The 17,458-nt window shown below is 37.4% G+C and overlaps 1 protein-coding gene across 2 annotated transcripts; it reads right to left on the bottom strand.

Moving 5' to 3' along the window:
• Positions 1-1,641: 1,641 nt before the first annotated feature.
• On the bottom strand, positions 1,642-17,041 carry LOC124394711 (polynucleotide kinase 3'-phosphatase). Of its 2 annotated transcripts, none has more exons than XM_046863135.1 (18): positions 16,956-17,041; positions 16,585-16,775; positions 14,316-14,362; positions 13,956-14,204; positions 13,593-13,862; positions 12,551-12,630; positions 12,381-12,438; positions 10,319-10,426; positions 10,133-10,204; positions 7,285-7,333; positions 6,458-6,528; positions 6,208-6,300; positions 5,350-5,446; positions 5,177-5,238; positions 4,059-4,168; positions 3,890-3,977; positions 2,831-2,898; positions 1,642-1,976 (listed from the first exon to the last, which is right to left on the bottom strand). In XM_046863135.1, the coding sequence occupies exons 2-18, from the start codon at positions 16,703-16,705 to the stop codon at positions 1,856-1,858; spliced, it is 1,764 nt and encodes a 587-aa protein (XP_046719091.1). In that variant the 5' UTR covers positions 16,706-16,775; positions 16,956-17,041; the 3' UTR covers positions 1,642-1,855. The 2 variants fall into 2 exon arrangements, with proteins under 2 accessions (XP_046719091.1, XP_046719090.1); XM_046863134.1 differs by having other exon boundaries at positions 16,916-17,039.
• Between the last annotated feature and the right edge of the window lie 417 nt (positions 17,042-17,458).

Genomic DNA, 17,458 nt, shown 5'->3' with positions numbered 1-17,458 from the left:
CCACATATTTCCCTTCCATTCAACTTTCCATTCATGTGTTTGGATACAGCACACTGTGAACAGCAGCTTCTTTAGCGAATACCTTTTTTTGTCTTAAACCTCCATGTGCAGGGTGTCAATGATCGTCTTCTGGACAATTGTCAAGTCAGCAGTCTTCCCCCATGATTGTGTAGCCTGAACCAGACTGAGACACCATTAAAAGGCTCAGGAAACTTTTGCATGTGTTTGGGTTTACTAAACTGATTAGAGTGTGACATCACAAGTCTGCAATATTGAACTTTTTCACAATATTAAAATTTTCTGAGATTTTGGGTTTTCATTAGCTGTAAGCCAAAATCATCAAAATGAAAAGAAATAAACACTTAAAATATATCAGTCTTTGTGTGATGCAGCTATATATTATACTAGTATCACGTTTTGTATTGAATTACATTTTTTAATGATATTCTAATTTATTGGGCTGCACCTGTGCATTACATTTTCTTTCCTCGCTTTCTCCATAACTGAAGATTCAGACCTGAATTATTTGTTCTTGGAGGTATGAATACTAACACAATTAAAGTGGATATAAAAAAAGAGTGAGACTGCTATTCTACAAATTGTGTGCACTGAATTTAAATTGTACAGAATCTAGATTGAAAGAATGGGCAGAATAGAAAGTGTAGGTCATATCCTACATTGGGGCATACACTCACCAAACCAAAGGTTTAACAAATTAATTCATTTGACCACCTTCTTCTTGATGAACAACAATCTTATAAAAGAATATGGACTTTAGAGGTAAGAGTTATTGGGTAAAACACAATCATAAAATATTTTGTGTGTTTACTACAGTAACCACATTAAGGTATCTCTGCTATGGCGAACATCTAGTTCAGTTAGTGTGTGAAGTGCGACATGTTTAGTCAGTCTTTCTCCGTCGTTAGCGATAATTCTATCTGTGAGAAATGCAAGCTAGTTTGCTCTTTGACAGAGAAGACCTTAGCATTAGAGGAGCGCATCCAGAGTCTAGAGAGAAGTAGCGAGTGCGAGAGCCGTCCAGGTTCTGCAGGGGAAAGTCTGGATGTCCTAGGTCAAGTTAGCATTCCCCCGACTCCGGCATTAGAGCCCTCGCAGAGGGGCGAATGGGTGACAGCTCGCAAAGCCAAAGCTAACGATAAGGCTCACCCACAGGCGCACCATTCCTCTCCGCTTCATGTGTCCAACAGGTTTGCTCTCCTCAGTTAAGCACCCGCTAAGAAACCTGAAAGAGCTCTGGTTTTAGGAGACTCCATTCTAAGGCACGACCAGCAGCACAGGTTATGTGTATACCGGGAGCCAGGGCGCCGGACACACAGTGGACAAAAGTCAGAATTCTCTTTTGTTTTCTGTTCCTTTTTTTGTAATTTTGGGGTGGTGGTGAGGAGGAGGAGGGCAGAGGTGGTTTTGCATGCATGTTCTTATGTTCAAATTATTAATTTAATATAAGTTAAACTAGGATTAGGAATTGTTCTATTTAGTATTTTGGCCTGGTTCATCTCAAAGTCATCTATAAAGTTACTATAATTTCCACTGTAATTCTCTTTTTCCGCTTTGACTTTAAATCAATAGAACCGGTCTCTTTTCTTGCAAGAACAAAATTTGACAACAGAGCAGCAGAAATTCCTTCATGATGTATATTGATCCAAAAGAAAAAGATATACACACATTGAATTGAGTTGGTAGAGACAGACGCACATCAGTAGAGACGGATGCGCATCGGTAAAAAACTTGAGCGCTTATAATTTGTATTACAGTTTAGTAAAGACTAAGGCTAGTAAAATCTTTGCACTTTTTTTTTTCTTTCATGTTCATGTCCATCTGTGAAATTCTGCTTTCATCCTTCTGAGAACTGCATGAAAAGTGCCTCGGACCGACTGTCGGTAAAACTGGGAACAAAGTGGATCTGCAGGATTTCGGAGAAGCCCTCTGATAGAGTCGGTGCCACAAATTTCTTCCTGCAGACAAACAATCGGGGGTTACGCAGTTCATTTAGGTAAGAGGTTCACAGTGCACGCCGATATAAAATCGAGCAGGACAGATATATAAACATGCAAACGAGCATCCTATTCAAATAAACTAGCAGCTTAGTGACTAGTGACATCAGCAACTCCTTTTAAATAAGTTTTTTTTTTTTTTATATTTTTTGAAATGTACATTCTGAATGCACAAGATATTATATATACAATTGCTTCACAACAGATAAACCAAAGAAAACCCCACAAATGTCTGAAATGATGGTGTTTACCAAATACAGAGTGGCTCAAGTATTTATTACATTTGACTGGCGATAAATCGATTTAAAATAGGAACATTTATGATATATGTTTTACAAATTTGAATGTAACGCACGCCCCACTTTACGCACAAAAAAACCTGTCCTCAAAGTGAAATTTGTTCGGAGTCCAACCGTAACAACCGTCTACATGATGCGCACTGGAATTGACCGTTTTTTTATTCATAATTTTTTTTCATTATTACTTAATACAAAATATTGTATACAGTATTTTTGTTTTGGTATATTTTATTGTTGATTTGATAGTATTTTATAGCTCTTACAGCATTAGGAGATATGCGTGGTCAATAACGAACGAGTAACAACTTACGGACGGTCGTTCGTAACGGAACTCGTCCGTAAGGTGGGGAGCGTCTGTACGTATGATTGCAACTTGTACATTTGGAAATGAACTGTATCGATTTAAATTGCTTCCGTATTAATCTTTCAGGTAAATCAGGGTCTATGAGACCATCTTTATTCAGAAAATGGATTTAGCCTTCATTAGAATGGATAAGGATTCAGAGAATCACTCACTTGTAGCTGTGAAAGACCATGTCATTGACATGAACGTGCTTGGTGGATGAAGGAACCATCTCTCGAAACTGAAAACGTAAACAAGCATTAAAAAAAAAAAAAAGAAAAATTTAAATCTGTGTTCTTAATCGTAATAGTCATGATTCCTGATAGATCTCCTCATGTAACTCCAGTGGAACAAATCTGATCTTTAATCACAGCATTTAGTTTTTGTATGAAAACAACAAAAAAGCCCTTAATCACAATTCAAGAAATGTAAATCAAAGGTTCTAAAGAATTCCAGATGTATTACTCTGTATGGTTTTAGTGTTTGCACTTTCATATTGGAAATGACTTGCTTAATTCTTTATCTAATTAGTTATACTTTGGGGGTCGGGTATCCTCCTATGTTTAGACTCATTACCTGGATGCTGAAATCATGTATTAAACCCAGAACTCTCTCTGAAATCGCTCTACTCCTGGGAGGTGTCGATCTGAATCTCAATAGCCGATGAGACTAACAGGCTATTAAGCCCACCTCATGAATGACACATACAATGACTAGCGAAATGGAAACAAACTATTAATGAAGGCTTGAAGGCATTTTTGCCAGCAACTTCATTGTTTTTTTTTAGTTCGTTAAATATATATTTGTGCTTTTTGAAAAGATGAAACCTTCTACACTTTTGGCGCAAATGAAATTCCATTCAACAAGTCTGGTATTTTTAGACATTTTACCTTCAACCTGTACATTTCCAAAATCGAATAGTTCATCTGTTGGTAATAATTCCATATAAATCCTGCCATCACTTAGTAATGGATACAGACAGAATATTCCACAAAAACCTTGGAAATTTTTTCAAGCATAAAATGTCGAACCCAAAAAAATATCTTTTTATAAGTTATCTAAATAACTTTACAGTGAAAGTTTGCACAATATAAAATAATGTACCGTTATACAAAGTCTGTTATCTCCTTATAATTGACATGTCTGTACATGCAGAGTATTAGACTTAGTAAATCGTGTGATGTGGAACATGCAGCAATACCGCATGAAGCATACAGCATGTCTATGCCCACCCTGTTATTGTGCTTAGCTTGTTCCAACGAAGTAGTAAAGTTAAAGCATCGGCAGGAAACTCCTGCACTCTTACTGATATCCACATATCTGTGAAAGGAAGGGCAAAGCTGGTTAGGTCCTGTTGTGCAACAAAGAAGAATAAGGCCACAGTGATATGTTTTGAATAACCTCTTTCGAGACTCAGGGTCAGGATTAGTGTTGTCCACTGCTACACTTCGCCCTTCTTTCAGGGCACGTTCACATGCTGAGACGCAGTTCTGCCATGACCCCAGTATGTCCTAGGAATAACCAAACAACCTTTAGACATTCCTATTATATATATATATATCTATCTTTCCTGCTCTATGTGGTTCTTTTCCAAACAAATCTGGAGGCACTTGATTGTACAGGATGTCTTTTAAATGCGCTATAATGAAATTTTGCATTCACTTGAAACCCAAACCTGTTCCAGCATGGTTGCGATGCCCCTGTACACAAAGTGAGCTGCTTGAAGATCTGGTTTACATGCTTTGGAGAGGAAGATGGCCTGCTATAGAGCTCTGATCTCATTCCTACTGAACACCTTTGGGATGAATTGGAGCGCTGACTGAACCCCAGGTCTCCTTACCTACATCAGTACCTGACTTTTGTAATACCCTTGTGGCTGATGAACACAAATATCCATAAGCACACTCCAAAATCTAGTGGAACATCTTCCCAGAAGAGTGGAGGGAATTATAAGAGAAAATTAGGACTTGATGTGGAATTCAATGCTCAAAAAAATCACATACCGTACCCATGGCTAGGTGACCTAATAGTAGGCAATATAGAAAAGTTAAAGCTGTTACAGCTGCAAAGGGCCAACATCATATTAAACCCTATTGATTAAGATTTGGGTGTTACTCAAGTTCATTTGCATGTGAAGACAAGATAATAATTTTAGCAATACACACACACACACACACACACCCACCATATATTGCCAAAAGAATTTATCTTGCCTGTCTTCACATGCAAATAAACTTGAGTAACACAGGGATTAGAAGTGTGTTCGTGGGAAGTTCTTTACCATTCTTCCAGAGGTGCATTTGTGAGGTCAGACACTGATATTGGACGAGAAGACCTGGATCAATCAGTCTCCGCTCTAATTCATTCCAAAGGTGTTCTATTAGATTGAGATATATATATATATATATATATATATATATATATATATATATATATATATATATATATATATATATTTTTTTTTTTTTTTTTTTTTCATTTAGCATGTGTTTAGGTTACATTAACTGTTGTCTACTCACCCTGTTCACATACACATATCCCTTGGAAATAATGTGGGTTTGGAAGAAAGTCGATTTGCCAGCTGCAAAAGTGAAAACAAGGAAACGAAAGGAAAGATTTGACAGGGTTACTCAATAAGGGAAACAGAACACTCATAAAAAAAAATTAAAAAAAACAAAAAAAAAACCCTTACATCCAGGAAATCCAACAGCAACAATGATCTCCTGGCTAGTAGAAGTGAGCGCAGCATTAGGTGGGTCATACAGGCATGCCTTTGGGTCTAATCCTCTCTGAAGACCATAAAATTATACAATGAATAAGTACATTAATTCATAGTGTCGATCATTCCCTAAATTCCTCTTTTTGAGCGTATTTAGACAGTTTTTAGCCCCCCCTCCATTATTCCTATTATGTTCAATCACACTGTTTAAAGTAGGTGAACTGGTGCCCTAATCACTATATACATTATTGACCCTTATGTTACAGGTAGTTTGAAAATGGTATGAAAAATCTGCAATGAAATAGCTTAAAGTAGCATCGACTATCAGTCTAAATCGACTCAGAGAAGAAGTCCATAAAGCTGTGGAATCTTCAGCATGCCTTTTGACAAACTCACATAAATTTGTTCCCATTTGTTTTTTGTCTTCTCAAACCAGTGCAACCATGCCAGTTTTTTTCAATACCATCCATAAACAATGGATTTAACATTGCTCTGCAGATGGGAAGTACTTCTTTGTTTAGGCACCTGACCAATTTTTTTTTTCATCCAATTTCACATTTAGTCCCTATTTATGACCCTCGAAATCCTATGGAAAGATGTTTCACTAGAATTTGGAGTGTCGTCTTGGAGCCACCAGGGCACTGGTAAAGTCAGGTACTAATTTTTCATTGCAAAACGTCTCCCTGCACATTAATATTTTTGCCTACTCATAAGTAGTACTAATAAATATTATGGGTAGATTCATAGTTTCTTTCACTAAGATCCAACTAAACTAAGCAATTAAAAAAAAAAAACAAGGAAAATAAATGGAGAGGGAGGACATCTGCTCACCGGATCGAATGACGGCATGTTGAAGGGAGCGGCTTTCCATCCCAGGAAGAATTCCTCTGGAGTGTGAAACTCGAGACCGATGTTTAGAGCAAACTAGGGAAAAAAATTAACAAAATAAAATCACCAAAAATGTAATCCATCATGTTCTCAGGAAATAATTGTATATCTTATAAACTAAGTAGCAAAAAGTGTTACAGTGCTACTGTAAGGAAGTCATTGGTCCTAATTTGTTTAGGTTTTAAATTCTCACCAGTCTGTCACTACAAGAGAAGTCCTTCTTCTTTTTCCCTGGAGCCCAGTTTACAGGACGTCCGGCTGCATCTGTTTCCGGAAAGAACGGCATGAATAATTTGCAACTCAACAGTAAATGAATGGCCCAATTAGCAGCCCTTCGAGAAAGTTGCCTAAATCTTTGTAAAAACTAAATAAATAAAGACGAATAAATAATTGAATAAAGTTTAGCTTGCAAGTGTTTTAATGAGAAAAAAAAACAACATGATACTGCATGTCATCTAAACACATGCAAGGTCTTGAAGAGTAGCCCACCACTTCTATCCCTCATAATAATATCTTACTGTCAACAGTTTTTAAATTATACTTTCATGAACCAAATGTAATGTACAAGTAGTGAGAGAATGGAAAAAAAACAAGACCAAATGAATTACATTTATGGAATTGTGGTTTCCAGGTAGAGCAACTGAAAAGTGCTCTATGGGATACTTTCGACTTTGAATCCTGCCATGTGTCAGGGAATTTGATGTTGCTGGAGGCTCTGCAGGTGTAACGTTAGTGGTGGATCACCAGTAATGACGCATAGGGGCGTCAACGATACTTCTCTATTCTTTTATTTAGGAGTTTTAAACCCTACATAGCAGAACCAACATTAGGTCCCACAACCAATCAATTCGTACCACTTGGCACTATATTCTGTCAGCTGCTACTATTGATCCTCATCATTTCCCCTTTTTTATTTATTTATTTATTTATTTTTTAAGTAAGACAAAAAAACCCTATTTTCTTGTACAAGGATTAAAAAGCATGAAAGTCTATTCCTTGAGATCCGATATCACCACTCACCTCCAACATAGACGCACTGTGATTTGTCCACAGCTATTCCATCGTTTGCCTGATAAGCAAAGTAAAGATTATAATTTTTGTTGCCGAAAATCAATCATTTCACACAATAGCCCTTATTCAAAGTTACGTTCAAACAAATGTCATGAAACAAGTTTTTTCCTTTTTGAAAACTTTTGTCTGCATATTTGTGCTGTATTTGGTGGAGCGTAATGTTTTAATAATCGAAAAATCTTGATTTGCAATTTATTACAAATAATTATAACTGACAATGTTAGTGTAATATGAGAAGTCGTGCTGATCATCACATACTGCACTGGTGAGAATTACGGCGAAACGCTTCAGTGCTTTCTGAGAGATCTACTGCATGATAAAATGAAGCTTTTCAAAGTTCTCCTGTTCTGATGCAGGTATTAAATGCCTAGAAGACTTTTGGATCAACATTGCAAAAGATCCATGTTGAGTATGCGCGAGGGTTCAGTGGAAAGGAACTGGTCGTCTGCATTTAGGTGACTGGGGTGGCATCTGCATTTAGATTTATGGGAAGAACATGAATACATAGGCTTGGACATGGGCAGTCAAACGCATGGGTTCAATAACTGGTCCTCAGGTGTTTGAGAAAAAAAAAGCAGGACGTTGTCTTGTTGCACTCTAGGTAAGAATGGGTTCGCACCTCCATAGAGAGATTACAGAGAGTTGCAAATGGATAAACCTCTCGTTCCAAAGCCTGGTGCGCATTGAAGAGTTAATTGGTATTCATCTTTAGAGATTGTGAAAATCAACACCGTGTAAGAGAAAACAACAGTTTTTATTTTTGTAGAGAACCACAGGATCCCAATCCAGTTCGGATGTGCCGAATGCCTTGTCATCAGTGGTGGACAGTAACGAATTTAATGAATTTAGTGTTTTCACGTATCTGTACTTTACTGAAGTATTTCCCTGGTCGGGACTCAAAGTGTGCACCCACCGCCCGGAGAAGTTCCCTCACTCATACATTCAGAAAGAAGAGGCAGGGGATGGTGACGTCACCTCAGCTTTCAGGGTTTCCAGTGGGAGAACTGACAAGACCTGGAGTGATGTCATGTCAGTAAGGAGAACTGAATCCAAATTAAAATTATGGATGGCAAAAGAGGTCTAAACCCTCAAAAGCCCCCCCCAAAAGAGGAAAGAAGTGTTTGGGGAAAAAGATAGGTGTGTATGCAGCTAATCTAATTATGAGGATAGTAAAGGCTTCTGCATTTAATGAAAGAGGCTAATAAATGTATATCACTTATGCTCTTGCCTGCTATGCTTTTTTGCATAGAGCAACAATATTTCTTTTACCTTGCATAAACATATTTTATAGTATGTTGTTTATCGTAATGTGTGTAGCAACAAAACAATTACAACCTCACCAGTCTGAATGGATTGTAGTTAAATTAGCACTTGTCTTGGTTACCTTTAATTGAGGCGATGTCAATGGTTTTCTGTGATTTTACTTAAAAGGTACTGAACTGAGATCAGTAAGGAGAATCTCCAGTGCAGCTTTAAAGGCTCATTTAAAAAACGTATATTGTAAGACTATAGATGTAGTATGTATCTTATAGCCAAGGAGTTGTATGGTTCTAGGTTTTGAGAGTTTGATTGATTGTGCACAATGAATTTATTTTGCAGAGGAGCTTTTTAAAGCTGAAATGACGGAGGAGACGACGGGGCATGGCGTGGTTCACCCTGGGCGTCATTAATTCATAAAGTTGGTGGGATTTACTTACCATGATCTACTTACCATGGTTCAGGGTAAATTTAACATCAAGCAGAACATTTTGAGAGGAATAAATGATGGAAGAAACTCGTGACTCGAACATATTTGTTAGATTTTTTAATCGTTAAAAAAAGATGATTTTGGGCTCATTATTTTTGATATCAAGCAGTGTTCAACTCATAAATATCACTCTTAATAGAATGTTGTATTAAGAGTCTTGTGATAAAAATGATAAGAAGATTATAGTAATTATATAAATAAGAAATCACCGTTCTTTAGATACTTAAGTACATTTGAAGGCAAATACTTTTGTACTTTTACTCAATATTCTTACTTAAACAAAAAATAAAATGGATAAGAGTCACATTTTTATGGTAAATGTGTTAATATTATTAGTAAGTTCTATATACACAAATAATATATCTCTCAATTAAAAGCTGAATTAAAAATTTGTTTTAAACCTTTACAAGCACTTTCAAGCCAGAAAGCAATCAGAACTTTGGATATACTAATAAATTTAAATTCCTCCTTTTTTGATGTAACCATGTATGTATACCCTCCCTTCATTTTTTATTTTTATACTCAAAAATATATTTTATATTCACAATATTTCATTGTAAAATTAGTTTTTGTCTTTTAAATAAAAAAAAATTCAAAAAGCTTCTAAACAATAAGAAAACTAAGAACTTCCTCCCACATATCGTTAGAATCCTGCACTTATTGGATACATTTTCCATCAATCACGTTGTTTCCATAATGCTACTGGCTGGAAATAAAAGGTTAGAAATGATAGGTAACAAAATGTCACCACTAAAACCTTACATCACCAAAAAGATTCTTTTTTTAGTGGGTGCTCTCATTTGTTTTGTAACACTATATTCTACCTGCCATAATAATTTTTTACCAATACCAATAAAGCGAAAGTTTTTCTGAAACAGATACAAACAATATATAGTTTGTCACAATTACTTATGCCCCTTTTCACATCATAGACTGTTAAACATTTACACCTGCAAACAATTTAAGCCATAAACTCCTATACTTCAAGCCAAATCCGTTCATTCATTAGATTATTTCCTGACTAAGACCAGAATATACAAACTGTCTCACCTTCTCACACAAGTGTTCCCACATTCCTGTGACTGGCTTTCTGTATATACCGGGACCTGCTGCCACAAAAACCTGAAATACATCACACGTGTATAACATAAACGCCATGCACATGACAGTTCTGTATTTGTCCAGATGTGGTTAAATGGCTATCAAATTCAACTATTTTATAAGTTCTTCACTAACCTGCACAGGCAGTTTCAATGTCTGAAGAATGTCCTCTACTTTAGACTTGAACACTTCGGGTCTGAGCTTGCCTCGAGCAATACCCATTTGATTGGTAAAAAACACCACCTGCAAAGTGAGAGAGATAGCAAGAGAGAGATTTATTTATGAAGCTCCACAGTTCAGCAGACAAGGAAATGATGTTTGTGCAGTAATCATGTGTGAAAACGTGTACGATGACTGTCAAAAGAAACATGATGTTTTACGGTTTTGGAGACACATGAATGTTCCCTTCGTTTCTATGCAATAAAATAATTGTAAATAATAAAACACTTTGAGGTAAAGTTTGGTCAGATCCACAAGGATCTGTTTTAGGCCCACTGCTTTTCTCTTTATATATGCTGACTCTGGGTGAAATTATATTATGGTATTCGCTTCCATTGCTATGCTGATGATACACAGTTGTATATTTCAGCAAAGTCAGATGAGAGAGATCAGCTTAACAATGTTGAGTGTGTAAAGGACATTGGACAGTGGATGCTTGATAACTTCCTTTTGCTCAACTCGGATAAGACGGAAGTACTTTTACTAGGAACACATGCAGCTAAAAGCAACTTTTCCAATTATGTAGCATCTCTGGATGGTGTTTCTGTTTCAGTGTGAACAGCAGTCAAAGATCTTGATGTGATTATTTACTCAAGTCTTTTCTCTAAGGCTCATGTGAATAACATTACCAGGATCGCCTTCATTCACCTCAGAAATATTGCTAAAACTAAAAATATGATGTCTTTACAGGATGCCGAAAAACTAATTTAAGTTAATGCTTTTGTTACACTTAGATTCGACTACTGTAATGATTTACTGTCTGGTTCAGAATGCAGCAGCAAGAGTCCACACTAGATCTAGAAAATATAACCTTGTCTTAATCAGTCTACACTGCTCCCAATTAAATCTCACATTGATTATAAAATACTACTACTGAGGTATAAAGCACTTAACGATCTCACGCCGCAGTATCTGACTGAACTTCTGTACCAATATGATCCTCCATGCCTACTTAGATCAAAAGGTGCAGGTTATTTGTTGGTACCTCAAATAATGAAGACTACAGCAGGGGGCAGAATTTTCTCTTATAAAGCTCCACAGTTATGAAACAGCCTTCCAATCAGTGTTCTGGACTCAGACACAGTCTCAGTGTTCAAGTCGAGGCTGAAAACATTTATTTAGTCAAGACTTTTATCAGGAGATTTTATTAGGTTAAGAAGCAGATCTGCAGGGATCGTCCCAGCCTGCCTCTGAACGTTGTTCTCTTCGATTAGAGGCCACTCTGTGCAGCTAGGTATGTTTCACATTGACAGCCTGGGGATGCATGAAATTACAGACTAAGAACGGGAACTTTAAGGAGGGATTTGGACTGAAGTTAAATGTTAACATTCTGCTACACTGACTCAGGACTACAGTATGCATTTGTTCACAATTACTGCACCTCAAATTTAACTGTAATAAATGGACATTCGGTGCCACCCAGATGAGGACGGGTTATTTTTGAGTCTGGTTCCTCTCAAGCTTTCTTCCTTATTCCATCTCGGGGAGTTTTTCCTTGCCGCAGTCGCCACCGGCTGCTCATTAGGGACAAACTTACACTTATAAAGAAACATCTTATTCATTTTTATCACCACATTATCTGGGTAAAGCTGCTTTCAGACAATGTTTATTGTTAAAAGCGCTACACACACACAAAAAAAAAAATTAACTGCTCTGGGATGAACTGGATCGCAGTGAAGATCAACTCTGGTGAGTTTTCCAAGAGACACAGCAAAGTATTTCCGCTGAATGTTTGGAGAAATGGATTGATGCCAAGAGTGTGCAAATCTGTTCTAAGGGAGGATTTTTCTATGAAAATAAAGTGGAACATTTGTACATTTCTATATTTGTTTGGTCAAAGTAGGTGTTCTTACATAATCTAGGGTTTCTCTTGCATATAAACAAAATTACCATGCATGTCTCTTAAAAACCATAAAAAACATGGTGTTTATACCTTTTGACAGGCACTATATACTGTATTGTTTATTTTTGGACTAACCTTAAATCCTTCCTTTAACAAAACAGTCAGTTTGGGCTTTATCTCTGGAAAAAGGATCCTAAAAAACAAAATAATAATAAAAAAATCCATCAAACTGCAGACATTTTTAAAGAAAAATGACAACAACAGAAGTGTTTCCAAAGAATTGTTTTATAACTAAATATACTTACTTCCAGTCATCTGGGCTGGTGGGAAAGACTTTCCCTGACTTTGTAGTAATAATGCAGCCGTCAATATCGAACCCTGCTATCTAAATGAGAAAGAAAGTGATGCTTTATTATAAATTTAACATCAACGCGGTCATTTCACAATCACAACTGATCATTTCCACTTTTCAGTAGTGTACTTTCTCTTTCTCTGCGTATTGGTTCAATTAGCAGTTAGGGTGAGCGATAAATGCTAATTCTGCGTTCATGCTAAAGTGGTAACCACTTCCTAGTTAGCGGCTAGCGCTATGGATTTTCATGTATGCCCAAACAAAACCAGGTACAGAGTGAGCTTTTTTTCCAAAATATATACCCCTGACATTGTTGTTCATGTTTTCAAGTTTAATAATTGTTAAAAAATACGCTTTGTTGAAAATCGGTCAACTTCCTGCCTGAGGCTGATGACTGTGGGGGGTTTTTTTTCGATTTTTTTTTTGTTTTTTATTTGGGGATCTTAACACAATCATTCCAAATGTTCTTCTCAATTGTTAAGGGCTAAGCTGGAGTCCACAAAGACGATGTGGATGTGTGTGCGTGTGTGTGTGTGTGTGTGTGTGTGTGTGTGTGTGTGTGTGTGTGTGTGTGTGTGTGTGTGTGTGTTAATGGTATTTCAGGCTGCTCCAAGATGTATTGCAGCCCCATGATTACAGCATCTTCCACAGAAAGGTTTGATCTGTAAGCAAACTTGACCATGTTCGGATTCATTCCAGAATCAAATCGGTCTTACGATCCTTTAACCACTTGTTGGTGAGATACTCTGAGATAAACAGTCTGGTGGACTCGAAACATGAAACCAGAGACACATAACAGCCCCAGAAACAATCAACTCTGGAAAACAGTCACTGATTATATTATTTCATATATAATACAAATACAGCAGCATACCGTATTTGGAATGTGTATTTTTTTTTACTATTATAAACAAGTATTCTAATGATAATATTTAAACCAGGAAGATGAAATGGACGTGTGAGTGATTAGAAACTACGCATTGAGAAATTCTCACCTTGGAGCTTCCTGTAACTCCTGCTGCGGTGTAGAGCAGAAGATTGCCGATCTGTTGCCAGTGGCTGTTCGAGCAAGCTGACGGTGCAGTGGCTGACGGTCTTGCTGGTGACTGCTGTGTGCTTTTGCCTTGTGCAAACTGCTGGAGCTGTCTGAGCTTCTCCTCCAGCAAGTTCTCATCATCATCATCCCCTTCACCATCCGCTTTCTCAGTGCGTCCACGTTTCGCGTCGGACGCCTCGTCTTCGGGATCCAGTGCTCTTTTTGTTGACTTGTAATGAAATGTAATGTAATGTGCTCCATGAAAACCTATTTCTCAAATACTGTATCCTCATTTGGGTTTACAAAAAAACAACAAAAATACCTTTTTAGGTGAAGTAACAAAGAAATCCTGGATGTTCCGCTTGGGCTGCACCCTTTTATCCAAGGTCTTCTGCTTGCTTTCTGTTCCTGTACCCTTCTTTTCGGGAGAGGAAGAGGATGAAGAGCCCAAAAACTGCACAATGAACGGGTAACACTGGTTTACAAGGTGAAGAGTGGCGTTTACACGGAGATGTCCGGACTGGCCGCGACCCAAAGCTTGTCCATCCAGAGAAGATGGGTTTGGACCAAGCTGGAGGAAATAAAACCATTAAAAAAATGGGTTCCACTGTTTACTTGTGTGGAATCGAAAGAAAGTTATGTGATTTAGGATTTTGAAACTCAAACATAATGTAATTATTACCTGGGTCACAAGAACCTCTTGGTTAGCATAATCAGCTACAAGTTTGACTACGAAAGAGAAAAGCAGAGTGGATTATTTAAGAAATCAGATAGCAACTTCCAAAAGGGCCTAACATTCAGCCCCAAACTGTACACACATACTGCATTTATTCTGACCTGCTGCCCACATTCATGCAACAATCCAATAAGCCCATTATGAGTAAGGGCTTCCTAGCTGGGTTTATCTTCCGGCCATATTTCCAGCTAATAGTGAGCCGGGTGTGTTATTCTGTTCAAAACCATTTCCTCATGCCCTCTTGCTTCCTATTTTCTAGTAGTTACCTTGGCACTTGTCAGCTTTGGCACCCGTCGCATATTCAGAACTCTACACCACAATGAAACTTGTGAGTGTTTCAGTCTCACGGTTTAAAAAAAAAAAAAAAATAAATAAAAATAGATCTCATGTCAGCTTGTGAACACTGCAACACAATTCTCTTTTATGCTTATTTTAAGCCTAAATCAAAAGTTTTCAAGTGGTTCAAATTGCTTGTTCATGATTCATCTATTTCAGCACCCCGGACAGAGTTCCAGAACGAATTACAGATGAGTGCCGAGGTATTACAGTACCGTATTTTCCAGACTATAAGATGCTACTTTTTTTCCATGCTTTGAAACAATGAAGTGGCTAATTTATGGATTTTTCCTGGGTTTTTCCCGGTTGCACAAGCTTCAAACCAAAAAACTAAGCCCCATTACTTTAGACCAATGAAATTGCCAAACGGGTTCAGGTGAACCAATAAAACTCTTTATATCAAATCAGATGCGCTCCCACTGAATCGGGCCGCACCACATCATAAATATGGATGAGGGTCCTCTGACGTTTGACCTGCCGCTCACTCGGACTGTTAAACAGGAAATGCGAATCATTCGTCACGCTGAAAACAACCGGGCATGAAAAAACACACTTCACCTGTGTTCTGAGCTGCACGGCATCGGAAGAAAAGCTTCACCGATGGTGATTTTTAAACGCACGATGATGCCAAAAGAAAAAATCTCGAGATACAAACCGTGTAACAGACAATGTCTTTCATTAAAGCCTGTGTAAAGTTCATTAGTTTCAGTGTAGACAGCTTTTTTAATGCACCAGAAACGTTGGATGCTTACAAGAAAAAAGTCAGAATTAGGCAAAAAAAAATGTATGTGGCAGAAACGGCTTTCAGGCTTAAAAAAGAGACACTAAAACAATGAAAAAAAGTGTTTATTTTATTGATCTGTTTTTTTTTTTTTTTTTTAGAATAATCTGAAACGTATTTTTATTTATGATTTTTTTATGTATATATTTGTATTTACATTTTGATGTAATAGGGCAATTAAATGCATTAAATTGGTTTAGTTTTCACAGATATTCTGTTTTGCAATTTCAGCAATAAACGTTCATTAAAAAACAAAAAAAAAGGAAACAAATGACTTGTTTATTTTAAGAGGCCAGTCTTATTTTCTCATGTATAATAATAATCGATGAAGTAATCGGTAGAGTAATCGATTACTTAAATAATTGATAAACAGCCCAACTCCGGACAGTTTGTTTCTCCAAAAAAAAACAGCCAAGATACTATGCCATGCCTCTTGGGAAAACGTGTCAAAGGTGTTCTTCACTAGTTTGGAGATTTCTATCTGAGCCACTTAATCCCAGAGCCGTTCACCAGGATTTAGGTGTGGTGACTGGGCAGGCCATTTCATTAGCACTCCAGACCACCGTTTGCTCTCTAAATAACGCTTACAGAGCTCGGACGTACGCTTTGGGTCATCGAGGTCGGTTCCAATGAGCCGCAGTCATGGTGTTGCAGTATGGAATAGTGGTCATGAATGTTCAGTGTTCTTTCACCTGGAATAAATCTCCAAACTTCCCTGCTCTGGAAAAACCCCAAACTATTAAGCTTCCACCTCTCTTTTTCAGACTCATCCGTCCACTTTCTTTCATTACTGTGCAATTCTTTGCTGTGTTTTTGTCTTTTATCTCGTTTGTTCCAAACAAAAGTTTGTGTACAACACATTGATATACAAAAAATGATGTACTGATATAAAAAAGATCAGGGTTAATGATCTGGCAACTTGTAGCTGGATTTTAAAGGACACATTTGTTTTTGTTTACCTACTTATCCATCCATCCATCCACCAGTTCATTCATTCTTTCATTTAGAGCTTGAATTGCACAATATTAGACTGAACAGTCCTTCAGAGAATCACATATTCACACCGAATCGTTGATGATGATGTTCATGATTGTGTACCTTGGTGTCTGGAGCACTTTTTATCCGTCACTCCGGACTCAGGACCGCGACCCAGAATCAGGGCCCGACCGTCGTCCAGCTCAATCCGGGTTCCGGCTGCGTTCACCAACACACACTGCATGTCCACAGCACCGCTGTCCAGATGTGCAACTTTCCAACACTTAACTCAGAGACGCAGAATTCAATTTCACCTGGAAATCACACATCAACATGTAAATGTTTACAGCCACTCCCAATGTTCCTTCTGTCCTCCTCTTACTGAACTAAGAAACACTTTCATATACACACACAGAAACTATAAACAAAAATATATAAACAAATAGATATTTACTACAAAGCTTTTTATTTACGCCAAACTTCCACGCGCTTACTGTGCAAAGTGTCTGCGCTGAGCTACGCACTTCCGGATAATACACTGGCCAATCGGAGCTCGACTTGAAAATATCAGCCAATCATATCACAGAGGGCGGGATTCTTGTGTTCCTTTAACCAATTATAGTATAGGAAGTGTGTGTTTATTACTGATTAAAGAAGTAACACAATAATACAAGATAGTTCAATCGAAGAATTCAAATTTAAAAGAAAAGAAAATATAAATGCACATTTCTGTTCATATCCATAATCAGGCTACAACTTGCATTTCCAGCTTGAGGATTTTTTTCATATTGTTTAATGGGCTTTTGTTATGTTTTTCTTTCTTATATTCTCATGGTCTCATAACAAAAGTTGTTTTTTCATTATCACGACTTTATTATCTCGTGATATTGCCATAGCAAACATTCCGTATACTGTAAGACCGTGTTCTGGAGGCAGCATCATGGATAATAACCAGAACCATTTGTGGCATCTGGTTTATGATCACAACCTAAATTTC

This window comes from Silurus meridionalis, chromosome 12, assembly GCF_014805685.1.
Source record: "Silurus meridionalis isolate SWU-2019-XX chromosome 12, ASM1480568v1, whole genome shotgun sequence".
NCBI classification, from domain to species: Eukaryota; Metazoa; Chordata; class Actinopteri; order Siluriformes; family Siluridae; genus Silurus; species Silurus meridionalis.
This window is presented reverse-complemented; position numbering and strand designations above follow the sequence as displayed.